The sequence below is a fragment of the Gavia stellata genome, chromosome 21 (assembly GCF_030936135.1).
Source record: "Gavia stellata isolate bGavSte3 chromosome 21, bGavSte3.hap2, whole genome shotgun sequence".
NCBI classification, from domain to species: Eukaryota; Metazoa; Chordata; class Aves; order Gaviiformes; family Gaviidae; genus Gavia; species Gavia stellata.
The window spans coordinates 15,713,377-15,726,872 of NC_082614.1; the positions used below are offsets into that span (position 1 = coordinate 15,713,377).

The 13,496-nt window shown below is 41.7% G+C and overlaps 1 protein-coding gene across 1 annotated transcript in view; it reads left to right on the forward strand.

Annotated features, from left to right (window-relative positions):
- Positions 1 to 13,496, forward strand: part of GRK3 (G protein-coupled receptor kinase 3) — a 72,520-nt gene that overhangs the window by 44,750 nt on the left and 14,274 nt on the right. Inside the window, exons 6-10 of the mRNA XM_059827620.1 lie at positions 1,109 to 1,170; positions 2,262 to 2,313; positions 2,953 to 3,044; positions 5,815 to 5,914; positions 12,912 to 12,990. Of these exons, the coding sequence (XP_059683603.1) occupies positions 1,109 to 1,170; positions 2,262 to 2,313; positions 2,953 to 3,044; positions 5,815 to 5,914; positions 12,912 to 12,990 (385 nt within the window). The remainder of the gene's footprint in view (positions 1 to 1,108; positions 1,171 to 2,261; positions 2,314 to 2,952; positions 3,045 to 5,814; positions 5,915 to 12,911; positions 12,991 to 13,496) is intronic.

A 13,496-nucleotide genomic window follows, 5' to 3' on the forward strand; every position in this document is an offset into this window, starting at 1 on the left:
AGTTGATGATGGTGTGGAATTAAGCATTGGTACCATCTCACATGTTTTTGTGTCTCTCCGCAAGACAAAATCCCGTCAAAAGTTACCTTTCCAAACAGGAGTTTCTGCATCGTTCAAATTGTGGTGCTTTTTTTAAACTTTCTAAAATTCTGGATTGTTAAAAGAAAGTTTGGGATTTGCATATCCTCCATTTGAATACAAAAATAAATGTGTCCTGTCTCATTTGCGAAATTATACACCTTTTGTGTTGTTATTTACTTTAGAAAATAAAGAAATGAGAAGTGAAATATTTCTTGCGTTGCTACAGCTCTAATACACAGTGATACAAGACAAGAAATTCAGAATTACGCTAACTTTTATAGCTAGATGCATTAGACCAGTGTGCTTTTGTAGATAATTAATGAACCTCATCAATCATGGGAGTGTTGATAAGCTGAAATGTCTTTGATGTAAATCGTACGTATTTTTATATATTGCAAAAATGTGAAGAATCCCCCTACCTGATTTTTCTTACTGCTCAGTGAACTGGTTTTAATGTTGCAATTAGGTGAACTGACAAATTGGTAACCGCATTGCTTGAGTTATATCTCACCGCTAATTGGGTTGGGATTTGAGATCGCTGCATGCCATCACACCTCAAAAGAAAGTATTTCTCTAGAAAAAGTCGCTTGTGAATTGAAGGTGCTGGTTTCTTACTAAGGACAGAGAGGAGAGAAGCACCAAAAAGATGAAGCGTGGCAGCAGCTCCGGGAAGCGCAGACTCCACAGGAGTGCCCATGTATTGTATTTAAATCTATCTGAAAAAAGAACTGCCACGATTGTTTTGCCAAACTTCTTGTCCATAGGCAGGTTCTTTAGACCAGTTTCGTACAGCCCCCCCAAGGGAAACATTTGATGTTTTCTAGCTCGTGAAAGTATTTTCTGTTCGGCTTCAGGGCACCTGCTCAGATTCCAAAAGCTAAATGAAGCTTAGATGCTTCCTTGAGCCTTCTTCAAGGAAAGCACATAAATGCTGTAGTTATATAGGATGAGTTATATGTAATGGTAGTATTGCATAATCAGTTTATTGTATGCTTAAATACTAATTGTGTTTCTTAACCCTTTTTAGCCATATATAGAAGAAATTTGTGATAGTCTCCGAGGAAAAATATTTCAAAAATTTATGGAAAGGTATGAACGCGACATATTATCTGCACTTTCTACCTAATGTAGCAGGAAGCCAGGTCCCTTAAGTATGGCTGTAAATTAAGGCTTAAAAATGTTTAGTAAACTTCATTTACTTAATAGTGTACTATCAGCAAGCTTCTGCAAATGACTAACTTTGTTGTGTATCATGATTAATGTTGGGGTGCATGAGTGGAAAAATTGTAAAGATGCTAGATTTTTCCATTGCTCCGCGTAGCGGTAGTAATAGATTGCAGTTTCATCTTAAAGGTTTAAAAAGGCAGAACGGTGGTCTTGTGGGATGTTCTCATGAGTAACCATCTGTCGGGTGTGACTGACAGACCCAGTCTTCCTCGTTTGTATCTGGACACTTTGCAATTAAGCAGAAAAGGTGTAGGAAAAATGCAGGGCATAGACCTAGTTCAGCTGGGCAGCCCTCTTAACGGAGCTGCTCTTGCCTGCAGGGTCTGTAAAGCACGGCTCTCACCCAACGACAGCCAGAAATACTGTATAAAATGGTATGGTGGTATTCTGCAGTCCAACTGAAATAATTGTAACAATGCCTCCACAGAACTATTATTTCTTACTCTGAAAATAAATAATTATTTAGGTAGAAATGAGAAACTTTTTTTGGCAACAGCTTGTGGTATTATTGATGTTTTTCCTATTTTAAGATAAAAGGAGTTTAAAATGTTCCTTGGAGTATACAGCGGTTCATTAACATAAATCAAGCTTCCTCTGTTTTCTTATAATTATCTTTATGATGTAATTTTAATGTTTGTTACTTCCAAACTTAGTTGTTTTTAAAAATTAAAAACTGTCTGCAAGAGAGATGTGAGGGCGTACGGAGCACTTATGATTACAGGGATAAGGTTATCTGATATCTTTCTCTTAGAAGGATGTAAAATATTAAGTGTGCACTGCCTAGTAATTGTTTTTCTTGGTGGGGGTAAGATTACAATTGTTTGAAAGGAAGCTATAATTTACTAAATATCACAACATGCCCCAGCGCAAACTTTATTTTAAATACCAGAGTCTTGATGTTTTCTGTAATACTTTGCACAGTCTCAGACAACTTTTAAACTTTTTTCCTACAGTGACAAGTTTACTAGATTTTGTCAATGGAAAAACGTAGAACTAAATATTCATGTAAGTACTTACAAGTATATTTATCTTGTCAAAGGCTGGTACAGGAAAGAAAATGTTCAGTTTTGAATACTGCTTCTGAAAAGGCCTTATTAAGCAGTACGGTGAATGTTACTGATCTGCCCTTCTATTCTTAGAAGTACAGTCCTAACAATTCCTTTCTGGACGTCCCTTCTGCCTGTCTCGAGTTAATAGCTTTTTTGATTTTTACAATCGCTGAAAGAAACTGAACTGCCAGAATTGCTGCTCTTTAACAGCCCCAGACACCCTCAGTCTCCTTTTTCCCCACTGCGGTTCCGACGTTGTCCCCAGCACCCTTTACCTCGGCCTCTGCTTTTGTCCCTCTTCTACAACTTTGTCTGTAAAACTAGCCCTCGTCTGCTGCCGACTGGGTTATGAATGAGACTGTCAGTCTTTGGCAGCAACAGTCTCGCTCCTCTTGTTTGTGCTTCAGACCGTAGTGCTTGCAAGTACGTTGAAATATAAACGATAAGGGGCTCCTTTTTCCAAAACAATAAATGCTGTATGAATTACAATAGTTAAGTATCTTAGCACATGAATAGATCATTTAGATGTTTTTACAGTAAGTTTTTTAGTACTGAAAAATGAAGGCTGGTTTTGTTTTGTTTTTTGCATTTACAGCTGACCATGAATGATTTTAGTGTACATAGAATAATAGGAAGAGGGGGATTTGGTGAAGTGTATGGTTGCAGAAAAGCAGACACTGGAAAAATGTGAGTATATGCACACTTGATTTTAGAGGTAATTGTAAACTCTGAACTAGTAAGGAAATCCTTCCAATCATTTCTTACAAAATCACTGGAAAGCAGCATCGCATTTCTGTCTAGTTCTTTGTAATTAAATTTTATCCCAAGGGGTTCTGATTTCTGGATCATCTTTAAGCTTAGTTTGATATTTGATCCTGTTATGTGCCATGCTGTGGGGCTTCAGTCTAGCAGAGTTCTTAAGCGCATCCTTCACCTAAATGGTCTTGTCAGAATTAATGGAGACTGCACATGTGTTTAAAATTAAGTATGTGCTTAAATGATTTCGTGGATCAGAGCCTGACAGTGCAGAACGATGTTCTTGTGGAAGCCATGGTGATTATGTGAGGTGTTACCTCTCATCCGCTGAAGGTTGCTCTGCTCGCAACAAAGCGCATCACATAGCTGGTGCTGACGTAGGGTTGGAGGACGGCACAGGAACGTGACCTCAGCGCTGCTCAATCTGTAGGCTCGTGCCTGGGCAGATTCTGAATACGGTATTCCAGATTTGTGGAGCTGCATAAGTTTCTGCCCTGATGAGCATGTTTCACTGGCGAAAGCAGTGATCCTTGCTTACATTTGGAAGAATATAGTTCCAGTGTTGAACTTCTGTTTAACAGCGCTCTCAGTGGGAACGCCAAGATCAGCCTGTGTGGTTTTTTCTTTCTCTGGTCTTACCATTCACACACTTCTCCTAATCAACAGATCTCAATCTCTAGGCATAATTGTCCCATTATGTCCTGTTTGGAACATCTGGGCATTGATTTAACAAATTGTTCTCAATATTTATTTATTTATTTGCACACCCTCCCGCCCCCTTTCATCTTACTCTTCTCCTAACAGTTTGAGCCCAGGGACCATCCTTGCACATTTCTAAGTTAAGCATGGCATGTTTGAAGTGCCGAGTCTCTGCGGTTACAGCTGGCTTCACTGGCAGTTGTGTGTGCTTGGCATCCTTGATAATAATAAACTCTTGAGCTATTAACAAGCGGAAGACATCTTCATGTTGCTATCATGCTCGGTATTTTTGCAGTGACCTTAAGTATTTATATTAATACTGTTACTAACAATACTGTCTTTGTTCTTGCTTTGGTACTTTTTTGTCCATGTACAATTCATTAATTTGTCCATGTACAAAAATAAACATTTTATTTAGCTTGAGCCACACTAAGCAGGTGTCCACCCTGAAGAGGTAGTTCTCAGATTCCCAGTCATTTTCGTGTCTGAGTTTTGCTCTGGCAGGAGGTGGATGAACCTCGGGACTAGCAAGGGAAGCAAAGGACAGGTTTTATCAGCTGTAAATAGAGTAAAGGGAAGTGCAATGTGGGAGAAACAACCTTGCTCAAATTTGAAGCAAAACTTTAGATTAGGTTCAGTTTCTGGGTAGAGGTTTGGTTTAGTTCTTTCTTAATCCAAACCTGTTTACCCATCCCTAATCCAGATCCCGTCCACTCTAGATGGCTGCCTCTGCTGCACTTACTGCCTGCAAGGAGCTTGGGAAGCCACCCCTCCAAGGTAAATGCCATCGGTGTTTCACTAACCCACAAAGATACACCTGAGGCTTCTTTCACATCACCTCCTTCAAGGACATCTAAATATGGGCCAGAAGTACAAAGCAGAAAGCAGTCCAAAGGGAGGGATAGCAGTGCTCTTCGAGCACGTAACTCGATGTAAGAATGAGAGTCTTGATTTTGATCAGCCTTAAACGGCCCCAGTCATTCACTTTGATCAGTGATGTCAAAGCATAAGTAAAGGGTAGCGTGTGAAACGTTATTTATAGTCGTCGTTTACAGACTCCTCAGCAAGAGCATGTGCTGTGAATATATTCCTTGTTTTGGAAGCTTAAAATTCCAGTGTGTCCACGCTCACTCTTCCCCCACTCACCACACATGCATGGCAAGGAATGACGTGGCTTTTTTAGGGAGTGTAAAGCGAAGGTGATACGAGGCCCTGTTTCTGCACAGGGCTGTCACAGCGTAGGCAGTTGATTAGCATTGATGCAGGGCTCTAACATGGTGTTTTCCTGAGCATATTTTAAAACAAATGGCCTAAAAATCCATGGCTGCCCATGTCTAGAAAGCTTGTATGGAGGAACACATGTGTCCTTCTCAGCTGTTCTCTAATAGCAGGCTCACCTAGTGTCCTGAAAAAATAGCCACAGACTGTATTAGATCCTACTCGTGTTTGAAGGTTGTTAGGGAAACATTCTTTTTTGAGCAAAATTTTATTAATTTGTGTAATACAGATGGTAGAAGATTAACAAAGCTTTCTTGTGCATATCTGACCTTTCTTTGAGTAGAAAGAAAACTTAAAAAAAAAATATAGAAGTCAGCATGTGTTGAAGATATTACTTTCCTGTTAGAGCTGAAACTGTTAGAATTAAATGAAACTGTAATAGGGTCTCTGTTACTTAATTCATACTGCAAACCCTTGTTTGTAGATACTGAAAAATGGATGTATGATATGTAATTCCTGTATCACTGTGATTGTTTGGGCACAGAATTATTTGTTAAAGCACATTTCTCTATTAGGAGGCTTCTTTTGAAAATGCTTTAATTGTGTGAGATTTTGGAGATGTTCTTGCTTAGTCATGTAATGATGTTTTTAGTACCACGCTTAAGTCTTTAAAGAGCTTGCTTACAGGACACTGTAAATACGCATGGCATAACTGCTAGTGAATAATACTGAGTATAGGAGGAAATTTTTTCTGGTGCTGTTTCTGAACGGTTAATATTTTCAGGTATGCAATGAAATGTTTAGATAAGAAGAGAATCAAGATGAAGCAAGGAGAAACATTAGCCTTAAATGAAAGAATTATGCTGTCTCTTGTCAGTACAGGAGTAAGTATCATTGATTTGTTATTCTTCTCTTTTTTTGCATATAATATAAAAGCTATTACATATAATACATATTCCATCAGTTGAGTCGTGTGACATGCAGAAGTTAAATCCCACTGGCACCTTCCCCCTAATTCTAGCGATGTATCTGAAATAAGAAGGGAAAAGCAAGCTTGCTTTGCAGTTTGGGTGCTTTCAGAGATGAGCATCTTGGCTAAAGACGCTTGAGGAGGTTCCCATTTCTTAGGTAATTCATTCTCCCTCTCCGGCCTGCCCCTTCCTCTCTCTCTCCCCCTCCCCTTTTGATTTTTTTAAATACTCCTTTTTCAAGTATTTATATTTGAAACTTTTCCAAAAGATTATTCTGTCTTGTAAAAAAATTTCCTTTTCTGCTATAGTTGCGTAGTGCTTTTGTAGAATATAAGATGCTATTTCAGAAACAAAACTTCAGTTACCTGTTCATCCTCCCTTTCCTGAGACTCTGATATTAGCTTATCCAATTTTTCCATTTTGTTTTTTATGTACTTTAGCTGAGTACCTGTCAAAGTGTACCAAGTAGGTCCGCCCATCTAGCATGCAAGTCTGTTTAAAGTTAGCAGTATCACTGATGTGCATAAAAAGCAGCCCGACTGGCGCTGGTTTCACCAGACCGTGTCTGGTTACCTGCAGATGAGAAGTGGCCGCAGTATGTTGTGCTCAGACAGCTTCCGAGCAGGCTTTGAAGTGCCAGAGCCTTCTGAGTACGCTGGCCTCGTTAAACAGAACTTGAAATCGGCTCGTGTCACCATGGTTACGTGTGATGCTGATAAAAAGGTTAATTTTCCTCATGACTATTGCGGTGTACGAATTAAACCTTCGGTTTGCAGCTCAGTGTAAACACATCCCCTTTTCCCAGCCCCGGTAAAGCACGAGAAGGAATTGTGTGTGATTTTGTTCTAGGCTTGTCAACCAGTGTGCAAATAGCATCATGTCTGCGGGGCAGGAGGATTACTGCTGGGGCTTACGAGATGGCAGAGAGCAAATACTGCGCTCTGCTCTCAGAGACGAGGTCTGTGTCTTGCAGGGACTGGGTTAATCCTGGGTTTGGTTCTGCATTACCCAGGGGGGGGTTGGTAAATACTGATTTCTTTCTAAAAAAGTCTCATTTGTGATGCGTTTAGCATCAATATGTCCTTTAAGTGCACGCACAGCATTCTTGCTGTCGTCTGTTCAGGGAGGCCATCAGTCTGATCGGGCTTCAAGATGGGCTGTCTTCCGCCCGCAGATAGTCTGGGACTTTGCACTGCATGGCTTGTAGGCGCAGCCGCAGGAGAGCTGTGGCGGCCCTTGTCTTCTGCAAACTTGGCTTTAAATAACGGAGATACGTTTCTCAGAGCTTACGTATAAATAGAGTTATAATTGCTAAACAGCGCCCTTTGATTGTCAGGTGAATGTGTTGTGAATCAGACAACACTTGGTACTGTGCAGCCTCACGACAGGCGTGTGAGGTGCTCTCTGGTGCAGGCTGGCAGAACGGGAAAGCCGGTTGCAGTTGTGTCCCTAGAAGATGAGCTTTTGAACTTTTCTTTCTGCCCGTCAGATCGTTTTCCTTTGCTGTTAGAAATACCCTGGTAAGGCAAATCTTAGACCAGAAATTAGGGAAGCTACACATCAAGGTCTCATCTCTCTACAACTACCTGAAAGGGGGTTGTGGTGAGGTGGGTGTTGGTCTCTTCTCCCAAGTGACAAGTGACAGGACAAGAGGAAACGGTCTCAAGTTGTGCCAGGGGAGGTTCAGGCTGGATATTAGGAAAAATGTCTTTACTGAGAGAGTGGTGAAGCACTGGCAGAGGCTGCCCAGGGAGGTGGTGGAGTCACCATCCCTGGAGGTGTTCAAGGGACGTGTGGACGTGGCACTGTGGGACATGGTTTAGTGGGCATGGTGGGGTTGGGGTGATGGTTGGACTTGGTGATCTTACAGGTTTTTTCCAACCTTAATGATTTTGTGATTCTGTGATAAGGTTGAACTTTCTCCTCCTTGCAAAGCTCCGAAGGAAGGACGAGGTATTTCTTGTTGTGCCTGTCATTGGAAACTCCTCCCCTGCCTCAGCCTGTCTCTGGAGAAGGGCAGGCATGCACTCAAGTTAAAAGTCAGAGCATTTCCTTTAACACAGAATTGTGTTCACATTTGGCTTGAACATAGCGATAGACAAAGGACTGGAAAGTATTTATTTGTTCTTTTACCTGTGGCATTAACAACGGGAATTTATTGGTTAGAGTTTTTAATCAAGTTAACTGTTTTCACCAGAGATAAGTGGCAGCATGTCCAGAATGTCAGGAGTCTTGAGAACCAGTGGGGTGAGTTCTGTAGCGGAGACTAGACAAGAAATCTAGGCAAACTAGTAATAATTGTCCTATTAACTTCAATCTGTGATTCTGTTGCTCCAGTACTGCATGTGAATTTTCATGTCTAGCGATTCAAAAAGAAAATTGTTCACAAGGCTGCTAATGGTGGAGCTAGCTTTCTTACATGACAGTGCATAGCTAGTCATTTAGCAACAGAAAAGCAAGACAAACCATTTGGGTGTTTTTGTTAAGGATTATCAGCTCATTAGAGTGTAACTTCTTTAGATTCTCAGAAATTTGAAAGAGTTTGAAAAGAGAGGTTTTGTACAAAATGCTATCCATTCAGGTTGGATACACCTGCTGGTGCAAGAGATGCTGGAGCGTTCTGAATATGCAGAATTAAATAGGTTTGAAAATGATAGAAGAAGGTAATTCATTTCATTCCTGAATATAAGTTGTTAGGTTTGAATGGCGTGTGCCTTCCCCACTGACAGGATTTATGTGCCGCCCGGAACAAAATGGAACTGGGAAGTTCATCATAGTACAATTAGTCATTTAACTGGGACTCCAGATGTCCCTGCGAAATACATAATAACAGCTGTGCAGATTACACATACGTTTGTGTAATCATTTTTGTTAATCCACCTAAAATTTTGGCATTCACAACTGCTTCTTGAATAGGGAGCTCCCAAATCCGAGTGCATCGTGGCCGCGTTGCGAGGATAGCTTTTCATGGTAAATCAGCGCAGCTCAGCAGTACGGCAGGCTCCTCTGCAGGGCACAGGGAACTGCTTGGATTGGCCTAATAATACAAAACGCGGGTGCTGCGTTACTCGGATTGTCCATTGGTACATTGGCTTTGTGTTGGTGTGACATGGACAAACTGTTTTCAAGATGCAGGCCCTGTCTTCCTCTCCCGTAGAGATGTTCAGTCTGGAGGCTGGAAGTGCATTTTGAAATTCTTAGAAGATAGCATAGTAGGGACAATATTTTACTTTCTGTTAAAAGGAAAAAAAAAAAAATTCTGTAATACCCGATGCTTGCCTAACGTTCAAAAACTGGGATGTTGAAATCACCGAGACCATCGCTGCTGATGGACTGTATAAAAACAGTCTGCCAAAAGGTGCTGTTTGTGGAGGGAAGTGGTTATTTAATACATCTTTTCCTGGCAGGTAGGAGGTGGTCATTCCGGCAGGCTGTTGTGAGACCAGGGCCTTCCAGGGCTGTGGCTCCGCTCTACTGTGTCTTCTGGTTCTCTTGTTCTGAAAAAGCTAGGCAGTTAAGCTGTTTTACTCAGCTCTTTTTGGGATAATTTGGCTAAAGACTGGATTCAGGATTCTCTCAAGGGATGATAAATACAAGATACAGCAAAAGTGGGCAGGCTGAACAATAAAACATCTGAGATCAAGTATTTTTTTTCTGAGAAGAACAGGTATGTTGTTTTCATGTGCACTGAGATTTGTAGGAGTCTCGATTTTGCTCCAAAAATGGAATCTATTCCCAAATCTTGATTGTCACTTGAAGGACATCTGTGGGAATGGCAGATAATAGCTGGGTGTTTCAAGCATTGACTTGCACATCTTCCTGAGCAAGACCTGTCAGGACAGAGCTCTACTCTTCAGTTACAAGTGCTGCATAGCTGCTCTGCACTAGGAACACGTTTTTCGCCTTTTTGCTGTCATTTCTACTGTGGTGCTCGAAATCCGGGTGCTCGGTTTACAGGAGAGAGTCAGAATCAAAGTTTTCCTTCTAAAGTAGTTGTTAGTGTGCTAATGTCTTAAAAATACTACATTCCTACAATTTTTTTATAGTTATTCTAATTTTTTTTCCTTCCACATGATTTATTACCAAAATTTGTCTTCTACAATTTTTTGGATTTAATCCAGGATTGTTTGCATGTAAGAAACTGTTTCCAAACTATTCTTAATTCACACATTATTGTCATACTGTCACTTATTTTTTTCAGAGCAGAAGCTTGACAGCAACAAAGTATTACTCTCTTGAGAAATCTGCTTTATTGCTTTATGTTTCATTTAAAAAAATACCTATAGGGTTTTTTTATTTTTATGCTGGAAAATACTCTTTTGCAGTGGTTTTTGTGTCAGCAAAATATCGTGGTCCTACAGTTTCTTCTCTTTGTTAAACAGTGAGAGGGTAGTGATTAAATTAGGAAGGCTTACACAGAAATGAATTATGCATCACATTTACACTTGCAGATTTATTTTCTTTTGAAAAATGAGGTCCATAAAAATAAAGGCATACTATGTTCTGGTATAGAAACACCCTTTTATTTTTCTGTGTACGGTGCTTAAATTCTAACGCTAAATCCTTCTGGGTAGCTAGATAGCTCTAAGGTTTTAGGAAGCCTGCTTGGACACTTCTGTATTACCCAGCTGATTCAGAAAATTAAGTTGTTAATTCTGCTAAAGCTTTTGTTCTGAAGTTAAGTGGTAACTCCGATAGTCTGCAGTTATGAGCAAGACTAAGTTTGTAAGGAGAGGTAGTGTCTTTTGTTAGATGCCGTATTGCCTTGCCTATAGTCTCCTTATCTCTAGGACCATTTAGCAATCAGGCATTTTTCATGCATGTCTCTGCAGGGTGTTTCAAACGTGTGCCTGTGTTCTGCCGAGGTGCCTTTGGAATTGTATTTGCCCGGGAAACAATGAAATACAGTTAGGTTTGAAGGTTACTGCAGGATCAGTCCATGCGGTGTGGGAGTCATTTGGGATTACAGTTGAGTATATAAAGCTTTATATTTCAGCGCTACGTGGTTTTGTGGAAGGATGAACCGACTTGAACCGTCCCGGCCAGCCGGTGAGGATGGTGTTGCCGTTCCTCCCTTTCCTGCTCGGCAGGGCCAGCGAGGCGGCACCCCGAGCCGGGTCCCGCGGCCCCCACTCTGCCCAAGGCCACCCTGTTTTGCCACTTCAAAATTGGGAAGCAAACGAGTTCCTGTTAGAGATTCCCAGAGCTTTCACTGTCAAAACTGCAATAACGAACACATTGTTGAACTCACGTTAGGTCACATTCGTGCTTCCTGCCTGGTGTCCTGGCTCGTCAGCAGTTAAGCTCGTCTTAGCACGTCTTCCTGTCAGCCTCCGCGCTTCGGGGTCAGACCGTCGTCCGTCGGTATGACGGTGCAGTCCAGCCTGTTTCGACAGGCTGGGGTTGTTCAGTCTGGAGAGGAGGAGGTGAGGGGAGACCTCATCGCTCTCTACAACTGCCTGAAAGGGGGTTGTGGGGAGGTGGATGTTGGTCTCTTCTCCCAAGTGACGAGTGACAGGACAAGAGGAAACGGCCTGAAGTTGCGCCAGGGGAGGTTCAGGCTGGATATTAGGAAAAATGTCTTTCCGGAGAGAGCGGTGAAGCATTGGAAGAGGCTGCCCAGGGAGGTGGTGGAGTCACCATCCCTGGAGGTGTTCAAGGGACATGTGGACGTGGCACTGCGGGACATGGTTTAGTGGGTGTGGTGGGGTTGGGGTGATGGTTGGACTTGATGATCTGACAGGTCTTTTCCAACCTTAGTGATTCTGTGATTCTGTGACAGCACAGCCCTTCCTTAAGTTTTCAGTGTAGACTGGTTTCATATGGCTTTGGAGAAGGGGTCGACAAGGTAATAGCCACCCTCTAGTAATTAGCCACATACATCCAATATAGGCCTAATGAAGAGGAAGGTCTGCCAACCTCCTGCCATGGCGTCTTTCAATGCCTGTGCGTGATAGAGGTACCAGCACACTGAACAGATCATTCGCAATAAAGCGGTGCTTTTCCAGCTGTTTGTTTTTAATGGCTGGCTGTCTTTAACCTTAATGCACACAGATGTTTGAGTGCATCAAGAAGTGGGAAGGTACTCCATGTAATCCACCCCTGCGCGTGGCCGCTCTGCAGTGACCTTCTTAAATCTGCACCCACCATACTTGATTTCTGGGTTTTGCATAATCTGGACCTTGCTGTCCTTGCTTCCCGTGCATTGCATACGCATCAGAGTTGTGACTTCCTTCCGAGTGTATTTATGTTCCTTTTTAATCACGTTGCAAATGCTGCCGGAGAGCTGAAGGACAGCAGCGGGCGCAGAACGCCTCGCTGCCACAGTCGTGCAGCTCTGCAGGGGGAGATCAGCGGCGCGGACAGGGTGTTACCAGTCTAGCTGCATTTAATGTATAGGTGAGGATGAAACTTTCTTTCCTTTGGGATTTTGTATGTGATGTGACTCAGACTCTCGGTCAGCATTCCGACAGCTGAATGTTCGCCATGCAATTGTGGGAAATGTTGTGTATCCTTTACACTTCATGGGAGCAGCTTTATTTTTTTTTCTGAGCTGGCCTAAAGCTTATTAGCTTTGTTGTATCTTTCATGTAAGTCTAGTGCAGACTCAGGTAAATATTTTTATAATATGCTGTAGTTGCAAGTCGTTAGGAGATACTGATGCTACCTGCATATTTTTAAGCATTTGGCTTGTCACAGCTTTTTTTGTTTTTTTATTGAAATGAGATAGCAAAATCTAAGATCTCTAAACTGTAAGTGAACATCAGAGTGTGTAGATTAATACCCAAATACCTTTAGAAAATTATTATGAATATTGGCAAATATCATAGGAAAAATATCACATGTATTTTTAGCTTAAGTAGTACTTTGCTTATTGCCTGAGATGAACTTTTTGCTCCTTTCCTTCTAGGACTGTCCTTTTATAGTGTGTATGACCTATGCCTTCCACACCCCCGACAAACTCTGTTTCATTCTGGACCTGATGAATGGTAAGTGAGGCCCATGCAGATGATGATAATGTTATAGAAATGTTGGCAGGAGGACCAGGAAAAGTAATCTGAGGTGTGAAGCACCGGCCTGCAAGCAGGAGGGGTAAATTGATCTGAAGCAGGGAATGTATAGAACAGGCTGGAAAATCTGTTACCTTATAACAGTAACATATTTAAATAAAGATATCAAAGGGCCTGTGAGGCTGGAAGCTTAGGGAAATGATGGTCATGTGGAGAAATGTATGAGAAGATCAGGGACACAGCTTTCAGAATAAAAATAGAAGGGCTGCTATAAAGAGCTCTGCAAAGAAAATTGGTGGGGGAAGCATTCCTCAAAGGAAAGAAATTGTACCTAGAAGCCTTAGCATAACTCTTGTGAGAACACAGAGAGAGAGAAATTGGCAGAGTTGAGAGAGAAGATACTGCAGTGCCCATATTTGCTGAGGATGCTCAGCCCTTGTGGGACTTAGACTCGAACTATGGCTGCACCTAAAGCGCTTAAAGAT